The following is a 21,277-nucleotide window of genomic DNA, read 5'->3' on the forward strand; positions in this document are numbered from 1 at the left end:
CGGCCCAGATTACTAACCCAGCTTTCAGGTCGATTCAGAAAGATAATGGCACACTAAAGACAGCAATAGAAATTACTTAATGGGCTTTTATTAAATGCAGGATTTGTCCCCTTTACAAAACTGGGCGATAACTGAATGAGAAACCGTCTTCATTCTCACAGCGCCAATTCATAACAAGTGTGGTCTCAAGACACTCTACAAAAGAGCAGGTAAAAGACCTTACACTTAGTCATATCATCATTTCCTTCAGACAGCAGCGTGAGTCGAGAGAGAGAGAGTGAATGAAACTCTCTTTTGGTGACATAAGACTGAATGGTTTTGCCCACGCAGAGTTAAGTCAGGGAGGTCTGCAGAGTCAAAGGCAGGAGGAAACCGGACAGTTTCATGTGTGTCTGAATGCAGAACACACAAATTCCCCATTGGGTGTGAAAAAGAGAAACTGTTTATATTGGGTTTGCTGTTTGCACTGTGATTTTAAATAGACCGTGGTAACGAAGCTGCGTGACTGAGATGTTTATATTCAGTAGTGCACCTGACAGATGTGAGGCCTGAACACATCTGCATGGTCAACCGTCACAAATGCGGGTCTTCTTATATGTATTTATATTACTTTGTGAAAAAAAATAGCCTATTGCCGAAGCAGAATTAGAAGTCAACAACTATTGGCAGATGTCGACCAAGCGGCAATCTCTGGGTGTTGAAAAATATAATATAATGGCTGTAAAAGCCTTGAAAGTTCAAAAACTGAATGTGGTATCAATTAGTCATCTGTTTATTGGAATGAACTGCTGAATCTTTTTTATAACTCATCTATTTGGATTACATTAAGGCAAAGAGCGATGCATAATTAGGGGCTTGGCTGATCTGACTAACGGGCCGGTGCTGTTTGCCTCTAGCTATTGTATTTGCCCGCCTCAGCTCTACCTCTTTGCCTGCTGCTATAGGTTGACACAAAGTTAGATTGAGACAGCGTTTATGAAACACGGGGAACGCCATCGCTGGGCTTCAAAAACACTGCGTTTCAGACAGAAACCAACGGGTGACGTCGCTGAGACAACTTCCATGTTTCATTCAGTCTATGACGCCAACATGGATACTACAGTACAAAACATTTAGTAGGGTCGATTTTTTTAAATGGGGTTACCGTAGTAACATAGACTGTGTTTACATCAAAGCAGCTCTTAGGTAATCACTGAATGTGTCACATGTAGCTATGGACCCAGAGAGCATATATATATAAAGTTGTTATATATTCTCCAGCTCGTATCATGTTTATTGGAGGGAAGCTGAAGTAAAGTTTGGTTTCAGTGCCTCTTGCTGTTGGACTGATCCGGTTCTCTTTCTGTAAGTTTGACCTTTAAAAAAAAGATAACCTCGATGGTAACAACACCATTCTAATTAGAGAAAGGAGAAGAGGATGCGGAAGCCTCAAAGCCAAAGATAAATGTGTCAGACCAAAGATAGCATAATGTGGCTAGAAATGTCAGACAGATACAAAGACGTGTGTGTGTGTGTGTGTGTCATATGTCTTGTAGCATAACATCAAAGGGGAGGTTCCTATTTCTTTGAAAACTCAAGAGTAGAGTTGATATGAAACCGTGTGGGATTGAGGCAATACAAACCTTAAAAATGAATCGCTCTGATGATAGCAGTGGAAAAATATGTGCAGACACCTCGTCCAACCCTCGGCAAACTTGACAGCAGCAAGGCGTGTTTGTATCGTTCTCACACATGCTCACCAATAGCTGTCCCACACATGCACACGCTCAGCAATGAAGCAGCCCGTTGAGCTGTTACGCAGATGTGTGAAAGGTCAAAGCAGCTGATGAGAGAAACGTGAAAGCGGAAGGAAAAAAGTGACAGAGAGAAAAGAGAAGTTTTTTTTTTGCAACATGTAAACAGCTTCCATTTGATTATTTCCAATGAGGAAGTGTTGGACTGTATAAACAATGTTTACAATGTGAAAACAGTACAATGTAATGTAGAGACTAGTGTGTGTGTGTGTGTGTGTGTAATACTGGTACTTTAAGAGTTCACCATGAGTTTAATGAGAAAGACAGAAGTTTGTCCTCGTGCTTTTTCTGTCTGTTTTTCTTCCTCCACTCTGAAGGGGAGGGGGGGGGGGGGGTGATGGTGTAATCCAGTTACTTTTAGAGGGCTTTCCTGTCCAGAAAGTATTCTAGCAGCAGGTGGGGAAATAAAGACAGAAGAAACAGGGATAAAGAGGGATGACAGGGATAAAGAGCAGCAGCAGTGACGGGAACAGTCTGTACCTGATATGCAAGCCAAGCAGACACAGACAGGTTCACCCAGCAACTATTCAACATGTCAGCCTCTTTCAAATCTCTTCTTTTCTTTCTCTCACTTCTTTTTTTCACCCCCCCCTGCTCGTTAATAACACCAGATGCATTCTTCAACAAGCTGTTTTGACAATGTTTCCCCCACTGTCCATCGTGTACTTCTGCACCATGTGGTCACCGTGTCTCCCTGCTGTTAAAATGCAGAGCGTGTCTGACACAAACCAGCCGCCATTAGCCGTCTCCACAGCAACCAAACAACAGAATTAATGCAGAGAGGGCGAAAGGAAGGAAGAAAAGACGAGGAAGAATGAGGGTCTTTGTTTCCTTTTGATGAGGCGCAACTATAACGGTGTGATTAAGTGGATGGAAACCGACTGGAACAACAAAAACAGAGCGTGGCAGACGGGGAGAGGTGGAGGATGAGGTCAGACTGTTTTACTGTCCTGTTTGGTCCAAGACAAGAAGACTTTCTAAAAGATAAGTTCTTGACGGTCAATGCACAGCGAGTAGAAGTACTGATGTAGCAATTAGAGAAGTTCTCTAGTTTACAGATCCACCGGGGAGAAGTTTCTGCAGTTTTTGGAGGCATTTTTATTAGTTGTATTTACAGACAGCACAGCTGTTTCTGAAACATACTAACACACATACAGGAGAATGATTAGTTTCATCTTTAATTTTACTGTACATAGACACATAAAGGATTCATTAATTCACCTGTGCAGGAAGTCGCCTCTGTAATTCAGTGGCCACATTGGGTACATGTGACAACCTAGTTTTCACGCTTCTTGCAGAACAATTAGCATCAATGTTTTTACATTTACTGGATCCTAAAATACAACCACATTGCATGTTAATATCCTGGGCTGTAAATGGTTAAAACCTCAGAGGTTTAACGGGGATTCAGGAAGACAGATCAGGCCAGAAAACACTATCAGAAGACAAAGCTTCTTTTGGTAGATTCAACGCCTTAAAGTTAGCTCTCACCCGTCAAACCACAATTTCCAGCTGTCCCAAAGTCCCAAATTGCAGAATAACGCAAAAGCAGCAGTGCAAAAAAAATAAAAAAAACATGTTTCACAGTCCCTTCATACTTTTGGCATACATTTAGAAACTAAGAGCCAAGCCGCTCTCCCCGCTTGTTAAAGTGAAGCCTGTCAGCCGACGCTCCTTTGGCAGACGTGTGTGGTGTGTGGTGTGCGAGTGTGTGTCCAAGTGAAGTGGCTGGTTTCAACCACACTGTGGATCGGTACGCCAATTATGGGTTTGACCATGCAAACACTCACTCTTTCTCAAACACAGACACACACAGAGGGTGGCCCTTAAACAGTTGCGCTACATGTTTCAAATGCTTGCATAATGTGGTCTTCTCACAGTCTGGAGCGACTCTACTCTGAATTGATCTATTGTTTTCATTAATGATTCCACAGACTGCAGAGACGCGCTTAGACCTGGACTAAAAGTATCCACCGAAACTGTCTTCTCAGTGTTGTGTTTTTCTGCTTCAGCATTTTTCTTTCTTTTATTTCCCCCAAAGAAGAGACCATACAGGATGTCAAATATCCCCCAAATTGTCATAGATGATATCAGGGGATCTCAACGACGGAGTGTGTTGCTGACTGCACCACGATTTAGCAGGTTGACTTTTCTGCTTAGAGACTTTGCTGTACAGTTCCCTCCCATCTCTTCCACCGTCTCCTCTTCCACCCCAAATATTGTTATTGTTGTTGAGATTACCGCCAGGACCTCCAAGTTTCCCAGGAGGCAGAGGCACGGGCTCTTTGCGTGCAAAAATGCCCCTGCTCGGCTTTGGAGTAGGGCTAGGTTTGGGCCACCTCGGAGCTGGAGGTTGTGGCGTTCCTCGAGTCGGGCCGAGCTGTGGCGGAGACTGTCTGTGAGGCTCTGACACTTTTCCCGGGGAGGGGGCGCTGTAATTTCCGTCAGGCAACTCTTCCTGTCGCCTCTGACTGTGGGGTTCCAAACGGGCCTCGTCGTATATACTTATCCCTGAACTGACCGAGATGGTCGCACTTCCTTTGGCGCGACCTTCCGGTTCATCATAAATGTGCTCGACAGGAAGAGCAGGAGCTGATGAAGCCCCTTCTGCCTGACCTCCTGGGGGTCGCCTGTTACTGTTCACCCCTCTTCCTCCTCCTGTAGCCCCATTTAGATTCATGGCGCTGGTTTTCTGGCTGAGCTCTAGGCTGATGTGATCGTACACATGAGAGTACAGGTCTGGTGGCATCCTGTGCTTGCTGCCATCATCCCCTTGGACCCCTCCGCCTGAAGCCTCGTCTCCTACTGGTCGTAGGCGTGGGACGGGCACTGGATGTGTGGATAGGTTGCTGGTTTTGCTTTGACCCTTGATGGTGTCCACCGGGTCGGAGTAGAGGCAGTCAGTACTGTGCAGAGGAAGGCGGACTGAATCGACAGGCTCAGAGTAAAGACCTGCATGTTCATCAGCTGAGGAAAGACCTTTAGCTGCTGCCTGCCCCCTAGGGGACCTAGAAGGAGCCACCTCTGCCCCCAAATGACTCAACATGGCTGGTGGTTCTGGCAAACTCCTCCCTTTGTGTCCTGATGTTCCCTGCCCCCTTCCTCCCCCTCCTCCATCTCCACCTTCTCTCTTCCCGAGCACTCCGTCAGCAGAGCCTGGTTTGCTGCCGCCTGAGTCCCCATCTGCCTCCCGACTGCTGTTGCTGCTGCTGTCTCCACTTCCTGCCGCCATGCCAATAGGAACAGCGTTGCGTATGTGCTGCAGCGAGGCAGGGCAGTCTGGTTCAAGGTTGATGGGGCAGCTGAGGTGGCGCTCCTCCGCCAGTACCTTCTGGGACTGGATGGCCTGGTCCACAAGCAGGAAGATGTCGTTGCCTTGTTTTGTCTCGAAAGTGAAGTTGCCGGGGCCGGAGTCGCAGCGTCGGCCTGCCTCAAACGAAAACATGACCTAGAAATCAAAAAGGAAATTTAAGAATATGAAATGGAAAATTTGTTGCAGTTTTTTTTTAAGTAAGAGAAGCTACTGGACTTTTTCCAATCATTTATGACTTTTTCTTGCTGCTTCCCGTTTCCACTGAACTGTACTTTTCTGTTTCCTCAGCGTTTCTATTTCATAACTTTGCAGCTTTCATTTACTTTTAAATCTCCATTTGAAAAGGCTTCTTTATTTTCTGCAAATTCAAACACACACATGCACAGACTAGTTTCGTTAACTTCCCTTTCTATCTGGTATATTTCTTCCATCGAAGTTAACAACATGACACATGCATTAATAACAGAACCCTTTTAAAGGTCATCAGTCAGTTCTTCATCTTCGCATCAAGGCATTAAAGTGATAAAAAAGAAAAAAAAAAAACAGAGTGTGAAGCTAATTATTGATTGTGACGTCAAGGCTCTGACCACATGTGCAAAAAAAACACTGCAGCCGAAAATATGTTATTTCCTGACTACGATCAATCATGACTGTCTGGCCTTAAATCGAACACACAAGAAACGTATTCTGACTCATCACCCACCCGATCTCGCCCGTATCTCCTCAGCAGCTTGTAAGGCCACACCATGACGTTCCTCTTGGTCTTTGGCTCTTTCAAGATTAAGATGTCGCTCTCTGCCTTCAGCAAGTAGCTGCCTGTCAGCCCACAGCGCTCTGAAGCCTCAGTCCGTTGAACGCTCACCCAAAACTCATTCACTGCCAAGAGAAGAGAGGAGAGGTGCTCGAGCTTAGAGTCAATTCTTTCAAAAATAAAATGTTCATATGTTGTGATTCATTCTAAAGCTGTGCATGTTCCTGTTTCGCCAGAACTCTTTGAAAGTGTCTTTACTCTTGATTTCAAGGTTGAATAAAAAATAATATCTCAAACACATGATAGAGAAGAATCTCCCTACCCTCCTCTCTGGAGTAGTAGATGAGGTTTTCAGACATCTGCAGGTCCTTTGGTCCACCAATAGAGTCTGCAGCAGCAGAGTCACTGCTGCTACCTCCTCCCTGAGCACACAAAGAGACACAGCTGTATGTGGGATTCTTAAAGCTTTTAATGTCCGACTGTTTACACACAGGAGTGATTCTTTTTGGTGTATGTGTCATGATCATGTGAAATAAATGGGATCATGTCCCAGTCTGACCGTCTGAGGGACTGAGTACAAAGAGAAAAAGGGGAGAGTGAGAGGAGCTGAGGGTGCAACGGAGAACGAAGCGGATGAAGTCTTCCTAGTAGGAAACTCCCTCTGGCTTCCTTTCTGCAAATATGTGCAACATTGATGTTCGTGTGTGTGTGTGTGTGTGTGTGTGTGTGTGTGTGTGTGTGTGTGTGTGTGTGTGTGTGTGTGTGTGTGTGAGTGCACAGAATGGAAGATGTGGCCTGAATAGGGAACACATGGCTAGCTGGGAAATTTTGGAAGACACAAAAACAAATGTTCTGCAATCCCAGAAGGAGACTAAATTAGCAGCAGTTGTATCTTTTTTTTTTATTTACTTACGCAGATGTTTTGTATTTCTTTTCATTTTTTTTAATAAATTCAAGATCAGACAACGAATGAAAACTCTTAATTAGAGTTTAAGACGGACATAATGCAAGCTAGTCAGAAATATCGACACACCCAAATCTTAGGTTCAGTATTTCCTAAAGTCAGCATGCTGTGATTTGTACTTTTGTTTTCCTTTGAAAAGTGTAAGCATACCTGGAACGCGATGTCACACATGGTGTCCATCCAGTCTTTGACAGCGTTCTTCTCCGCAGCAAACACGTGCGTCTTGTCATTGGTCTCCACGCAGAAGGCGGACATGTTGTCTTTGGGACAGCTCTCCGTCAGCGCCGGCAGGATGGAAATACATTCGGACAAGCGGATGATCTTCTTGTCAAGTTTTCTGGTTTTCTCATTGGACCCGCTCCCCGAGCCTCCGCCGGCCCCAGCTCCTCCTCCTGAGGGTGAGTCATAGAACTCAAGGCGAGCGATGCCGTTTTGGCTGGCAGGGTAGAGGACGAACCAGTTTTTCTTCCATTTCTAACATAAGGAGAAGGAGAGAAAAAAGAGAGAAGCTTCACAACTAATTATCTTACTGAGCAATGGAACAAGGGACTGTTTCCACTAGAGCATTGTTGTTGTTAGCAGCAGCAGCATGTAGCTGCTACTAAGCAGAAACTGCTAATCACATGACAACAACAACAGAGACAAAGTTTGAGTCTATGTAGTAAACACAGCGGAGCATTTAGAAGTCACGCGGCCTTTACTCCTCATGGCAGCGCCAGACGTGGGTTCAAATCCGACCTCGGGCCTTTGCTTCATGTCATCCCCCCCCCCATCCAAATGTTTCCCGTCTCTCTTCAGCTGTTCTATCCAATACAGACTAAAAGGCCCAAACATAAATAAAAAAATACCTTTTGTTTTCTGAATTCAGTTGACTTTTTATCTGTTTATATTTTTGTTCTTACATGTTTTGTTGTCATGTGCAGATAAGATATTAAACAGGATGTCAGTTTGATTTACTTTGCCTTCTCCCTCACGTATGTCAAAAATATTTTCATGGTTTAGATCGTTAGTTTTTTTCATTTATTTGAAGTATACGGTGTTAAATACTTGACTTCTTTATTTTCATTCAACTTTTCTGTCCTGCTTTGTCTTTATGTTTATTGACACTTGTACCAAGAGCAGCCCAACAATGGAAGGAAACGTTAAAGGGACATTAAAGAAAGAAGATGAGGTCGGAAAATAAAGAACATTCTGTTTTTTTGTTATCCGCACTTTAATCCTGTTCAGTGGGAGAGGGGACAGTAGGTGTCAGAGGGCGATAGTAAAGAGTAAAAAGAAGTTTGCAACCAACAAATCAAAAGCTGACAAAGATGAAAGTTTACAGAAGACGTGAGTCAAAGTGAAATGGTGGGTCTCATACTCTACTGACTGAGGCTTCACATAAGAAGCTGGGGATAGTAAGTTGAACCCAGTTTGAGTCAGACCTGTTGTGCTTTTCTGTCACATCATTCTTTCCCCTCCAGTCAGTCAAGAGGCATTGGACAACACTTACAGCATTATTCACCGACTGCTTATAATGAAAACAACAGCTTCTATCTGGCTTCAAAAACAGTACAGAGAAGAGAGAAACTGTGTGACAACGAAACACGAGACCATGAACCCAAAACCAGACCAAAATAAAAATGTAACAAATAGCATGACCTCTTCCTGAAACGTTCACTAATCAAATTAAGCATTAATTGAAAACGTCTTGGGCTTCGGTAATCAGTCACAATAATCACACAGACACCGTATTTTGCTCTGTAATGAATTAAATATTCATAACTACAACTGTAAATGTTTATTTCCCCGTGTCAGATTTTTCTTAAAGTGTGGGTTTGGTTAAAAAATAACAATGTGTTTCAAACTAGTTGACAGGTGCAATGTCTTTCCTTTAGGGCAGAAGAGAGGAAGCAACGGCGAACAATGACCTCTTCCTCTGCAGGGACAAAAAAAGGACACGACCAGACGACATGACATTCAACGCTTTATGATAAGAGGCACAGTGAGTGTTTTGAAGAGTCCAGATGATAAATTCAAACTATAGACATGGTGACACACGACGTGGAAGATTATGTGAAATCACTTCTGAAACAAGTATACGTATGACAACGGTAAAACTGTAAGAGACAACAGAAGTCATCGCTTGTTGGGAAGTCCCTCTAATCCCTTTGAATTCCTGGACGTTGTGTGTGTGTGTTTTACTACCCAACATCACACTACGTATGTGTGTGTTTCCCCCCTGCATTCACACTGTGGGGCTCACATTCAGAGAGCGGAGCTTTTCACATCAGTGGTCAGTGGTTTGGAAATTCTTCGGCTGCCTTTGAAAATGTGTCTTAAAGAAAAATAAGACACTTCCTATAACTAAACGTAAATGCTCTCTGAACTGTGAGATTGTTTTTCAGAACTTGAACACGACACATTTGAAATTGTACATGCAGCTTGACCAGACCAGGTGAAATGTTTCCTCTTTATGTGACTCTTGAGGCTGGACCTGTAAATATTATTATATTTGGATACTACTTTGTTTACACAAAAACAAAAATAATAATAATTAAAAAAAAAGGAAATTATTGCTAAGATCTGTTACTTTAACAGGATATTCAGTAAAAAAAAATTGGAACAGACATTTTTATTGGTCATTACCGGACAATTCTTATATATATATATATATATATATATATATATAAGTTGCTGTTCTGTTTGAGTTTCCCAGTAAGACATTAAGACGTGTCAATGTGACAGTACGCAGAGTGCCATGACCCTGAATTTGAGGCGGATAAATGTAATGAAGCCGTGTGTGTGTTTGTGCCAGTGTGTGTGAAACAGCTGCTCCATATAAGGCATCAGACCGTTATCAACCGAGTGGAAATTATGCAAAAAAAGGTCTTGACAGAGAGAGAGAGAGAGAAAGAGAGAGAGAGTAACTTCCTCACTCATCTCCTGCCTGTTCACGAGAACACAACTCAAACAATTGCTATTCAAGTGTTCAACAATATTGATACATGAAACACCCTGTGTACTGCATGTTCACCTTTAATGCAGTTCATGACATTTGCTGTCACAATGGCCTACATATGATCTCATTTGTTATAATAGTTGAGATAGGTTTGTAAGGTTCCAAAAGTAAGAAGCTAACCTGAAAGGGCGGCAAGGGAAGAGACTACTTTTAGGGCCTGAGATGGATTTATTTAAATGCAGAGATCAAACTTTCTGTCCTCGGTAAAGCTGCTAAACATGAGACTAAGACGACACCAATAACGATACAGCCTAACATTGTCGTCGTAGTCTGTTATGAATAATATCTGCAGGGATGTACACTCCGGCTTCTTCTCTCTTTTTCTCTTGGCTGCTGTGAGAACAAGCGGCGGTAAAGCTGTACGCCCCTTCTCTGGAGATGAAGTTACAGAGTGCTATCAGCAGGTGAACGGGCCGTGCTGTGGAAAGTTATTGTACTATTAGATCGACTATTTCAAAGTGGAAACGCTACATATTGCGTTAACAGTGGTAAAATAGAATGAATGACCACTTGAGACACAGGGTTTCTTTCTATCTTTTTCTCCATTTAATAAACAGTATTTTCTCACTTCCTACTCCCTGCTCCATCCTTTAATGCAGACTAGGGGAGGGATGAGCCTCCAGAGCTGCTTGTTCAAACTGTAAATGGTACACTACATGAGTCAGAACCATTAGCATTTACCAAGAACTTAAGAGCAACCTTTCCTCGTAGTTTACCACTGCATTACGTGGCCTGAGTAATTTTTATAATAAGAACATTATAACACCATGTTAGTGTTTGTGTAGTCGGACCAATGAGCTGTGTAAGAGATGGAAATGGCGTCATACTGCTGTTTAGTTGAACTTGCTCAACCATGTGCCCACTAGCCGAAGACAGACCTCGATTAGATCTGCAGCAGAGGAGTGTGTGTGTGTGTGTGTGTGTGTGTGTGTGTGTGTGTGTGTGTGTGTGTGTGTGTGTGTGTGAGAGCGAGTGACCAACGCTTTAACCTCAACAAGCTCATGACAGAGGTTCAGCATCACAGAGGAGCTGTTTTGAAAGGTTGGGAGGAAAGTATAAAAGTACACTGAGAAACTTTTAGGTTCTTTTTATGACTACCTGAAACTGAAAAACTAAGAAAGGAAACACTGAGCTCAAATTCGATTTTGACAATATGTCAAAAATAAAGATTATAACAGTAATGACTCTACAAAGACAACCAACTGCTCAGTGAATATTCAACATGGAGAGTCATCGAAAATATTCAACCATTTTTGATAATCAAAGTACGGGAGTGCACGTGTTTTGTGTCTTCCGACGCATTAGGAAAACATATTTTCCTAATAAAGAGCAGTAAAAAAGTCGGTGAGCAGGTAGAAACTAACACGAGTTGAGCTGTAACATGACATCATATCTAATCCATGCAAATATGACTGAAGTTTCACTATGGAGCCTGTGAAGGATCTTTGTTAAACCCGCAAGCGGAGGTGAAACTGAATCGTAGTTATTATTTTTATTTTTGATCGCCGCAGTTTGCGTCTGTGATTGTATGAAAATAGTACAAATCAAATCCCAGTTTCCCCGTGCCAACGCTTACCAAAACCAATTACTGCAACCCAAAAGCCAAATCCAAAAGACGCTCAAACACTAAAAAAATGATGTTCTGTTCATCGCCTCATCCCGATTATTCACGATTCATTCCACCAGCGACAAAGGCCAGAGATAAGAGGTGTCCATGTCAACCACAGCAGCTACATGTTACTGTTACAAAGACAATTCAGACAGGGACTACCTTAAAGTCATAAAACTTGTTTTCTCAGAATTGAAAGAGCGAGAAAGTTCAGGCCGTTAACGGTTAAAACACAACACACCCTTTGTCCTCAATATAACCACTGTGATCCGACTTCATCTAAACAAGAGTCCACTCCTAGCTGCGGAAGAAAGGACTGGACTTTTTAATTTGAAGGGGTTAGTTAGCCTGAATTACAGAAATCTTTCAGATGGTATGAAACAAAAATGAGCAATCACTGTGAGCTTACTCAGATATATGTTTCTGCATGTTTAATTATCCGTTTTCCACTGTAAACCACCAAATCACATCATCACACTTCCTTATAATACAACCTACTGCAGCGTAAACAGAGAGAATTGCAAACGCTCCTACGTTATGTAACACCGTCACACTACTACCGATGAGCTGGTGTTTCTCAGATGATTTAGCATGACGTGTGATGAAAACATGAAAAGAAGACACATCACAACCCCATAAATCCATTATGCAACTATTCCTTAGAAATGAAGGCCTGGTGTATAAATGTAGCCTTGAGGTGTGCAATAACAAACTATCCGGACACGCCCTGTCTGTTCAAGCAGAAGCTAGCTCCCTTTATCGACGTCTACCATCGACTACTAATAGCAGGTCTGAGCATCTAGGACGTGAGTGTGTGTGTGTGTGTGTGTGTGTGTGTGTGTGTGTGTGTGTGTGTGGGTGTGAGTGTGTGTGTGGCTGACAGGCAGATACACGTAGAGGCAGCTTATCTCCCCTCACCTTCGCCGCACAAGGTGCCGTGCAAGGCCGCCTCACCATCTCTCAACACACATTTTTTTATACCACCCTTTTTTTCTCATTCTAAATACTAACACTAAAGATTTCCTCACTGCGTCCGTACTTTAACTGTAAATAATAAGCGCAATCAGTCCAATACACATTCTTTCTCATGCTTCAATTAACTTAAATAAACTGATGCAGACTCTTAATCCTGCAAACATGAATCTGCCGCACGTTCTCTACATCTCTGTGAAGACGTGTGTCAAACTCCAGCCGAAGAAGATGATCTATTCTTTCATTGTTGATAGAATTAGAATACTTGGGGTTTTTTTTTTCCCCATTTCGGTAAACTGTCAATTTCCCATCAACACAGACAGACTGCAGACTCAAGGCAGCACAACTTTAAGAAAAGAATAACACATTTTAGCGTGAGTGAAATGATGAAAACTGGTACAATGAGTGTATGGTTTTTAGGCTAAGTTAATGTTTTTCCCCCTTATCATTATTAAACACAACAAATTGAAACAAAGCTCTTCGTCGGACATTGCAACTCCACTCTTACATCAAATTTTCCAAACCAAGTTCATGGTTTCAAGCCTACATGAGGATATGTCTGTGTGTGTGTGTGTGTGTGTGTGTGTGTGTGTGTGAGGGTCTACTGACAGCTCTATTGCATAATAAACCCTGCAAACTTCACACCACTTTTCAACACTTTTAGCTTCCTGTATTATTTCTCGCTATGCTCTGCTGCTTTCTTATCTCTGTATCTCCTCTGTTATAGTCTGCACAGATAACGATATATGTTTGATCAATGCTGCATTCTTGTTTCTCTCCGTTTTCTTATTGTTGTTTCTGCTGTTTAGAACAAGGCGTTGGAAATGTGTTTTTTTTTTAATTTTTTTTTTTATTGTGTGAACATGAATATCTATTGTCAAGTGCTGAATTCAGAGCAGGAAGCAGGGCCAGAATGTGTTTGTTGATCTGTGTCATATGACCGGCCAGAGAGATGAAGAGACAAAGACCCTCTTACATATCTAAAAGACTAAATGAGGTCTTATCCAGCGGTGCACTGAGACCACGGGCAAGGTTGCACAGAGGCCGAGCAACTACAACAACACAGACACACCCCCACAGGCAGGTATTATAAATTATAATTAACTACGCCACGTCTTGCAGCACTCTTGTTTTTCCTCTTGTCCGTGTGGTCGGCTCATAAACACATCCATATTTGCTCACACACAGATGCACTGAGTACCAAAGCACCACATCAACACAGTGATGACTTCCTCTCTCTCTCTCTCTCTCTCTGCATCTACAGTCACTCTGTCTTTGAAGGCCCTGAACACAATGACTGACCTGTCGTTGCTTTATTTGTCGTGATGTCAAACAGACCTCTCTCTCGGTCGACAACTGGGAACAACACACAAAGTTAACAATGTGAAGGAACTGAAGGCATATCTTTAGACCATTACCATCTCCCTGTTTGTTCCATACAACACCAACAACAACATAAAACTGCTGTGAGGATTTGTAGTGCTTCTATTTTTTTTTTTTTTATCTGAACTGACATGCACAGCTATTATTGTCTCACAAACACATGGTACCACTTTATGACTCCTAAAAAGTTTCTTCAGAGAATCTTTTGTTTTTGTCACCAATAACACCTCTGTTTACAATTTGAATTTGGGCATGTGGACTGTTTAAAGCAGGAAGACGTTTGAGTGGCTTTATCCCTCTTTCTGTGCTTCCTCTGGTGTCTCTTTACTCCTGCAGTCTCTTCGACTTTTCGTGACCTTAAATAGCTTCTTCTGCTCATAACTGGTTCACATATTGCATATTACCCAGCTTATAAATTGGATATAACATATTTTAATGATTTATAAGGGGGTTTTTCAGCCTCCTTGTCATTTCTCCAAAAGCTGTACGTTTGTTTCTCTTTTGACTTACCTTTCCAAACTTCTGATGCTGCACATAAAGCTGTCCCTCCTTAACGTGGGTGTCCATGCCCCCTGAACACCCCAGGGCCAGGCGTCTGTTAACGAGACGAGAGTAGACTTGAACTTGAACTTGACGCCGAAAGAAAACAAAAAAAGAAACCTTTTTTGTTTTTAGAGGTTTATGTTTTTTCCTCTGTCTCCTCACAACTTCCCCTTCTCGCAGCTGCGCTCACCAACACGTTTCAAAACGCATTTATCGTTCTGCTCGCGCACAGTTTAAGTTGTCATGGTGAAAATAAAAAAAATAAAAAAATAAAAAAAGTCGTAACTGTCGCTGGGTGGTCCCAAACAAACTAAGTCCAAATGTTGTCGGCCGGTCGCCTATCTGTGTCGCCTCTCTCACTCCTCCTGTAGGGCTGGACTAGTGGAAAGCAACACTTCAAAGGCGGCAATGAACATCCTTTGTTAAGCCTTTCAAAATAAAAGTTACATTTAAATTAAAAAAAATTCTGTAAAAACTTAATTCACCTCGATTTTTTATTTCACCCTCAAAAAAAAGATTGTTTTGAATAATTTAATACAAAGCTTTAATTCGGCTATTAAGTTATGATTAATCATTAACTTGTTAGGAATGTGAAACTGTAACCACAAGATTAACTGGTAGGCAAGTCAAGGATTTCAAACTACATTTTGCTCTACAAGACAGAACCTCAAAAGGTCAAATTACATCATAGTTCACAAAGAAGATGCATGTGATGAAACATGTTTGCAATTCATCAGGTAAGAAAAATAATACTCACAGAGAACCTGAAACATCAGAGGTCATGGACTTTTTTTTTAGGTTGCTTCTTATGGAAATCCTGTCAATCACAACCCCCAGGCTGCAGATATGGGAACACAAAAAAATGTTGATTTGGGTATTTGGTAATTTTACAAATGAAAATCCGCACTTTTTCTTTCCTAAAAATGATAAAGCTGTAGTGTAAGGCTGTATATATGCTGCTTGAGCTGTTAATAACTAGGCTAATTAAAGCAACACATCATAAAGTGATGCGTTTTCGTGTCATGAAACGGAATACCATGACAATGGTGTACAGATTTTATTTAAACATGTCAATAATTCAATGTCATTAAGGATAGATGTTTTGATTCAGTTGGAAAAAGTACATGTCTGTTGTGTTTTATTGTGAAATCTGGATTGTTTGACATCCGGTATTAGCCTATAGTAAGACTGTGGGACTTGATGAACCCTTCCTTACAGGAGGAGTGAGCAGCGCGTGGTGAGCGCACCGTGCCGCTCCTCTACTTCCTCTCCTCCCACCTCCACACTCTTGTGTAACTTCTCTGTTGGTTTCAGCTCTGACACACACTTTCTAAAGAAAATACAAACTATTTGCATCATACACACTTACCACGGATGGGTGTTTAATTCTGCAGAGAAACTTCAGCAACACTACAAATGTTAGGCTTTTGAAAGCTGCTAATTGAACATATTATAACAAATATCACAGAGCATTAGTAGGCCTACTCACGATGGAGATTGTAAAGTATTTTTGTGCAGCCAAAGATTGATACTTATGTGTTAAGGAGCCGATGCTGGCAAACACAACATCCCCCCCCCCCAAAAAAAAAAAAATTAATGTGTTGCAGATGCCTCCTGCTGGCTCAGCTCACTGTGAAGTATAGACTCGTTGTTGTTTCTGTTTTCAGACCAAAAACCTTTTGTGACTATTATTCTTGACTCTTAAAAGGGTGGATTTTTCTGTCATGAGTCAGGACACAATAGGAGAGCATTATTTTGCCAGAGTTCCTTCACATTAGTGGGCCAATGGGCATCAATTCCCATTTTACTTTCTGTTAAATAACCTCCCTGCAGAACACAAAATGTAAAGTAACTAATATTTTCTGCCGTATTTAATAACTTTCTTGTTTAAGTTTGTCTAACCAAGATCTTCATCAACAGTAAAGGCCATGAGCTGCCACCTTCTGGTTAAAAAAATGCATTGCAGGTTGGCGATTAGCGTCTGCTCTCGCGATACCGGCACACTTTTAGACGAGACCACCCGGACCATAACAGGAACTGAGACCATAGACTGTAAACATTAACTGAGACATGGCATCGGTGTTCGGCGGAGTTGAGGGGTGAGTACGGGTTGAAAAATATTCACTACACTTAAAAAGATGTTTTAAATGGTTAGAAGAACTGTTTATGCCAGGCTTTTTAATCATTCTGAGTTTCACTCTGACTGTATCTTGTCTTCTGTCACAAGGAAGCTGTGTCTGCTTGTGTGTGTGTGTCTGCTTGTGTGTGTGTGTGTGTGTGTGTGTGTGTGTGTGTCTCGTGATCTCATATCCCTTGAAGAAGCTTTTAAAGAATTTGTGCATTTCCCCGAATGTGATAAAGTGATACATTTGAAAGTTATCATATCTTTTGTTTTTCTTGCCTAAATGTAGCCTACCATTAAGTTTCTGTTTTGTGAGTATTGGCAGTGATATGAAGACTTCTGTACTATGCTTCTGTGTTTTTCCTTTTCAAGAGGAGGGACCCACTCCAAAGCAGTGCTGGTCGGAGCAGATGGAAAGATGCTGGCAGAGACAGAGGGGCCGTCCACAAACCACTGGGTGAGCCGAGGGAGGAGTTCATAATCAAAAACATCAGTCTATCAAAACCTCATTTTTTTGAAATATCATTTCACAAAGTGTGTAAAAGCGAGCGGACCAGTGATTGGAAAAAGTTGGAATTGAATACAAGACTTTTGTGTCTTTCCACCCCAAAAAATGTTTATATGTGTGTGTGTGTGTGTTCTTGCGTCTTTGTGTGTTCAGTTGGTTGGGGTGGATAAATGCATTGAGGCGATCAATGACATGGTCCAGAGAGCAAAGAAGGAGGCAGGGCTGGACCCAAACACACCGCTCTACTCACTGGTCAGTCGAAATTGTTGTTGCTCACTAACATACCACTAACACTAACATTGATAAACACAAGTTATTATATATATATGTGTGTGTGTGTGTGCGTGTGCGCGCAGGGCATGTCTCTCAGCGGAGGGGAGCAGAAGGACGCCATCGACAAACTGGTAGCTCAAATGAAGGAGCGCTTCCCCTCTCTTAGCCAGAACTACTTCATCACCACCGATGCCATTGGCGCCATGGCGACCGCCAGTGACCGCGGTAACTGTTTTGTCTTTGACACGTTTCACCACAGTGCGGATTAAGTTCTCAGCACAAAACTTTGACATCACACGGCTGACGACGGACACAGTTAATCTCAGTTAAGTCATTCTTACACTGAACAATTTCACCACGTTGATTTGAATACGACGTCATTTTAAATATGATACGTACCTCTCGTTGAAGACTTCAAAACTGAACGTACTTTTGCACCATCAGCATTGAAAGATACACAGCTGAAATTACAACAATAAAATCTGATATCAGGCCAAAGGATGATACTTTACCCTCTTGGGTGTGGCTGTGTAATATTGTATGCAGTGTGGCCTTTGAAACGGGTCATGACGTCACCTTCGTTGACATATCAGCTCACAGGATCTCTGCTTTCTTCATAGGAGGTGTAGTGTTGATATCAGGGACCGGCTCCAACTGCAAGTTAGTCAATCCCGACGGCTCGCAGGTCGGCTGCGGAGGCTGGGGTCACATGATGGGCGATGAAGGATCCGGTAAGCATGGGCACATTTGTGCATGAATGACGTATGCCTGATCGAAATGATTTGAGCGACCTTCTTAAGAGAACTTTCGATCACTCAGCATTCTGGATCGCTCATTCGGCGGTGAAGACGGTGTTTGACGCCAAAGACAACTTTGTGTCTCCGCCTCACGATGTGACACGCGTCAGAAAAGCCATGGAGGAATACTTCCAGGTCAGACGGAAGCAACAAACTGAAACGTTTTAGAAATCAACCAGGGCTTCAAACTGCGATACCTGAGAAAGTCAAATCAATCATTAAAACAATGCACATTTTATCTCAGGTGTCAGATCTAATGGGCATGCTGCCACACCTCTACAGGAACTTCCAGAAGTCTCACTTTGCTGGTTTCTGCAAGAAATTGGCAGAAGGTAGGAGGCACATCACTTCCTACAAAGTTATGTTGGAGGGGGGAGAAATATATAAGAATGGAAGGTCTAATGAAGGGTATTTGTGGTTGTGTTTAAGGTGCAGAAGCAGGGGATGCGCTCTGTCAGTATGTGTTCACTCAGGCAGGGAGAGTCCTTGCACAGCATGTAGAATCAGTGTTACCTGTAGCACAAGAGGTAAAAAAAAAACACACACACTCTGTGCTTCAACTAATTAATAATAAACATTCTTCATTTCAATTCCTTCTAATCTCCTCATCTTTCACAACAGTCTCTTTTGGGAGGCACCATTGGCCTGCCGATCCTGTGTGAAGGCTCAGTTTGGAAGAGCTGGGAGCTTCTGAGGCCGGGTCAGTGTCCTTCCTTCCTCCTTCCTTACTAAACCAGACACTAAAGAGAACGAGCCGTAGCAGCGCCAAGGTTCCCTTTTTTATATTACATTTCTTCTATGTTGCAATGTCTTTGTTTTCTCTTCTCAGGTTTCACCGAGGTGTTGGATCAAGTGGCGTCTTCTGACAAATTCAAGGGCCGTTTCCATGGGTACAGCCTCCTGACTTTGCGGCAGTCTTCAGCGCTCGGCGGCGCGAGCCTGGGAGCTCAGAGTGTAGGCTCCTCCGTAACTATGGACTACGAGGCCAACGCCAACATCTTCTACCAACACACTTTCAACAGTAGACCGTGAAGGTCCAGATGTGAACGCCGTCACAACCAATCAATCCCACACTAAAGGAACGCGCATGAGAGGGTTTATAAATGACATAACTCTAATCATAAAACGTTCTTTAAGGATGGTGATCGTTATGATTTTGTACTGAAATGATTTCACCGAGGTTGTTCTGAAGAAACTGACAGATCTTTGATTTTCTACATATCCATAGTGACTATTCAGACAGTTCAATTGGCGTTTCTTCTGCTTTACTGCAAATCTTTTCACTTGACTTGACAAAACTTGTTTACATTTGACATTTATAATAAAGATCATTTTGACAAAAAAAACAACAAAGTATGGGCTTTTTCTTTTATAACCTCTGGTCACCAAGATAAGATTTGTTTGAGCTGAGACGTGAAAAAGCATCAAGTCACAGCTCTGTCCTGAATACGTTTTTGAATTCTAATATTCCTTAATACCGTTTAGAGATAGTTAAAGACGGATACATGTTGATGGTAAAAAGGAGTACACTTAATTTTTTCAGACTGACGATACACTCAAGAGTTGCCTTCATGCTAATAGAGAAGGACATGCTGTATGTCCTGGTTCTTTTGGGTTCTTTTGGGTCAGTGTCTGTACCATCCTGTTTCTAATCATGTGCACTAAAACAGGTCATCTGGGTTTTTCTCCCCTTTACCTGCTCCTAAAACCTCAAACTAGAAAGTGGCTGTACTGCCATGATCTAACAATGCATCCTTCATTTTTTTACCAGTACAATAGGCAAAGCACGATCCTGTGCTCCAGTCCCTGTAAGGCCGTCTTAGGACAACATGGCTGCTTCCTACCGTTTCCCAGTGTGAGGGTTATGATTTGATTGCGTTCCTTTTTTTTTTTTTTTTTTTTTTTTTTTTTTTTTAGACATACTGTAGGACAGTGGATCGGGCCAGAAACCAGAGAGAGAGAGTCTGGAATGACATGCCACAGGTCAGATTCAAACCCAGGCCGCCCGCTTAGAGGACTACAGCCTCTGTATATTGATCTGAGCAAATCAAATCTCACTTTACTGTTGGACTCAGTTCTGTTCTGTTTATTTATCATCCTGTCTGCACGTGCACAGCATTATGGTGTGAACACGGGCTTGCACATCAAATAAAATGACAGATAAGCTACCTCTGGATGTGGAATAAGCGTCAACAGAATTATTACATTTCGATTAAAAACAGTCGCAGTAACATTCCATGGTCTCTCAGTCTGAGAGTCTGACTCTTCAGTTCAGCTCAGCTGTGTTGCTATGAGGGGAGGAATCACAGAAAGCATCAAATGATTTCCTCAAAACAACTGAAAGTAAGTACTCTGACTCTGAAGCCTCTTTCTTTTTGTATTTGTATTATTTCCTATCATCTTTAAGTTAAATTATGTAAGAGTGTGCCAGACTTAGGCCTTTTTGGGGGGGTGTTGTTTTTTAGTCTGTTTTGAATTGAAATGAAGAGGTCAAAATGGTTTCGCACACATTGCTCCTGCTGCTCGAGTCGACCTGCTCTTTATAAAAGATGTAATGAGATAAGTTTTGTGTGATGTATCAAAATCCTGATTGTATGACTTATTTACTAGATTGTCTTAAAACTTTATCACTGCTTATTATATTTCAAATAAATATAAAAAGCTTTGAGGTGGCATGGGATTCATTTACGTAGTTATTGTGATAGATTATTATCAGATATTGATTAAAATGTACAGTCAATGCAGAACTAAATTTTGCCTGCACAAAAAAGATTAACACTGCAGTTTAGACTCCTCATAAACTTTTCAGAAAAATGTTTCCTAATTTGTGGCATTTTTTTTCTCTCCAATGGCAAAGCACACGTCTTTTTAACGGTGTTGATGTTACTTATTTAGACCACGTGAGGTCACTAGAAACAAGGTATGAACACAAAACGGACATACAGTCGATAATCACAGGATTACTCAGTTTCCTGTTGATACATACAGCACGGCAGATGTTGAGTAACTTTATCAACCGTATTTATTTGGGTTTCTTACAACCTGGTGAGCTTTAATCCAATACTGAGTCTAATTTTGACTCAAAATTTGTTTTATTTCTCCATGCTAAAAACAAATAGTGTGAAAGTGGTGTGAGTGACCTAAAAGACAAAAGTTGTGGCAGGATAAACGAAACACTGTCATGAAAGAATGAAACTTGGTCAAGCTGAGGAGAAAATCTCGTAAAAAATAGAACTTCATTCACAATA

General features: G+C 41.9%; 2 protein-coding genes across 3 annotated transcripts; one reads left to right on the plus strand and one right to left on the minus strand.

The window, feature by feature from the left end:
* Positions 1 to 2,953: 2,953 nt before the first annotated feature.
* dok1b (docking protein 1b) lies at positions 2,954 to 14,696 on the minus strand. Its single transcript, XM_020643685.3, has 5 exons — positions 14,297 to 14,696; positions 6,972 to 7,295; positions 6,180 to 6,279; positions 5,810 to 5,982; positions 2,954 to 5,241 (listed from the first exon to the last, which is right to left on the minus strand). The coding sequence occupies exons 1-5, from the start codon at positions 14,351 to 14,353 to the stop codon at positions 3,853 to 3,855; spliced, it is 2,043 nt and encodes a 680-aa protein (XP_020499341.2). The 5' UTR covers positions 14,354 to 14,696; the 3' UTR covers positions 2,954 to 3,852.
* A 1,587-nt stretch (positions 14,697 to 16,283) lies between these two features.
* Positions 16,284 to 19,374, plus strand: nagk (N-acetylglucosamine kinase). 2 transcript variants are annotated; one of them, XM_065950453.1, is made up of 10 exons: positions 16,284 to 16,428; positions 16,824 to 16,908; positions 17,113 to 17,211; positions 17,316 to 17,457; positions 17,853 to 17,963; positions 18,052 to 18,168; positions 18,278 to 18,361; positions 18,459 to 18,556; positions 18,651 to 18,729; positions 18,859 to 19,374. In XM_065950453.1, the coding sequence occupies exons 1-10, from the start codon at positions 16,400 to 16,402 to the stop codon at positions 19,059 to 19,061; spliced, it is 1,047 nt and encodes a 348-aa protein (XP_065806525.1). In that variant the 5' UTR covers positions 16,284 to 16,399; the 3' UTR covers positions 19,062 to 19,374. The 2 variants fall into 2 exon arrangements, with proteins under 2 accessions (XP_065806525.1, XP_020499322.2); XM_020643666.3 differs by having other exon boundaries at positions 16,285 to 16,428; positions 18,052 to 18,164; positions 18,274 to 18,361.
* The last annotated feature ends 1,903 nt before the right edge of the window (positions 19,375 to 21,277 follow it).

This window comes from Labrus bergylta, chromosome 22, assembly GCF_963930695.1.
Source record: "Labrus bergylta chromosome 22, fLabBer1.1, whole genome shotgun sequence".
Classification (NCBI taxonomy): Eukaryota; Metazoa; Chordata; class Actinopteri; order Labriformes; family Labridae; genus Labrus; species Labrus bergylta.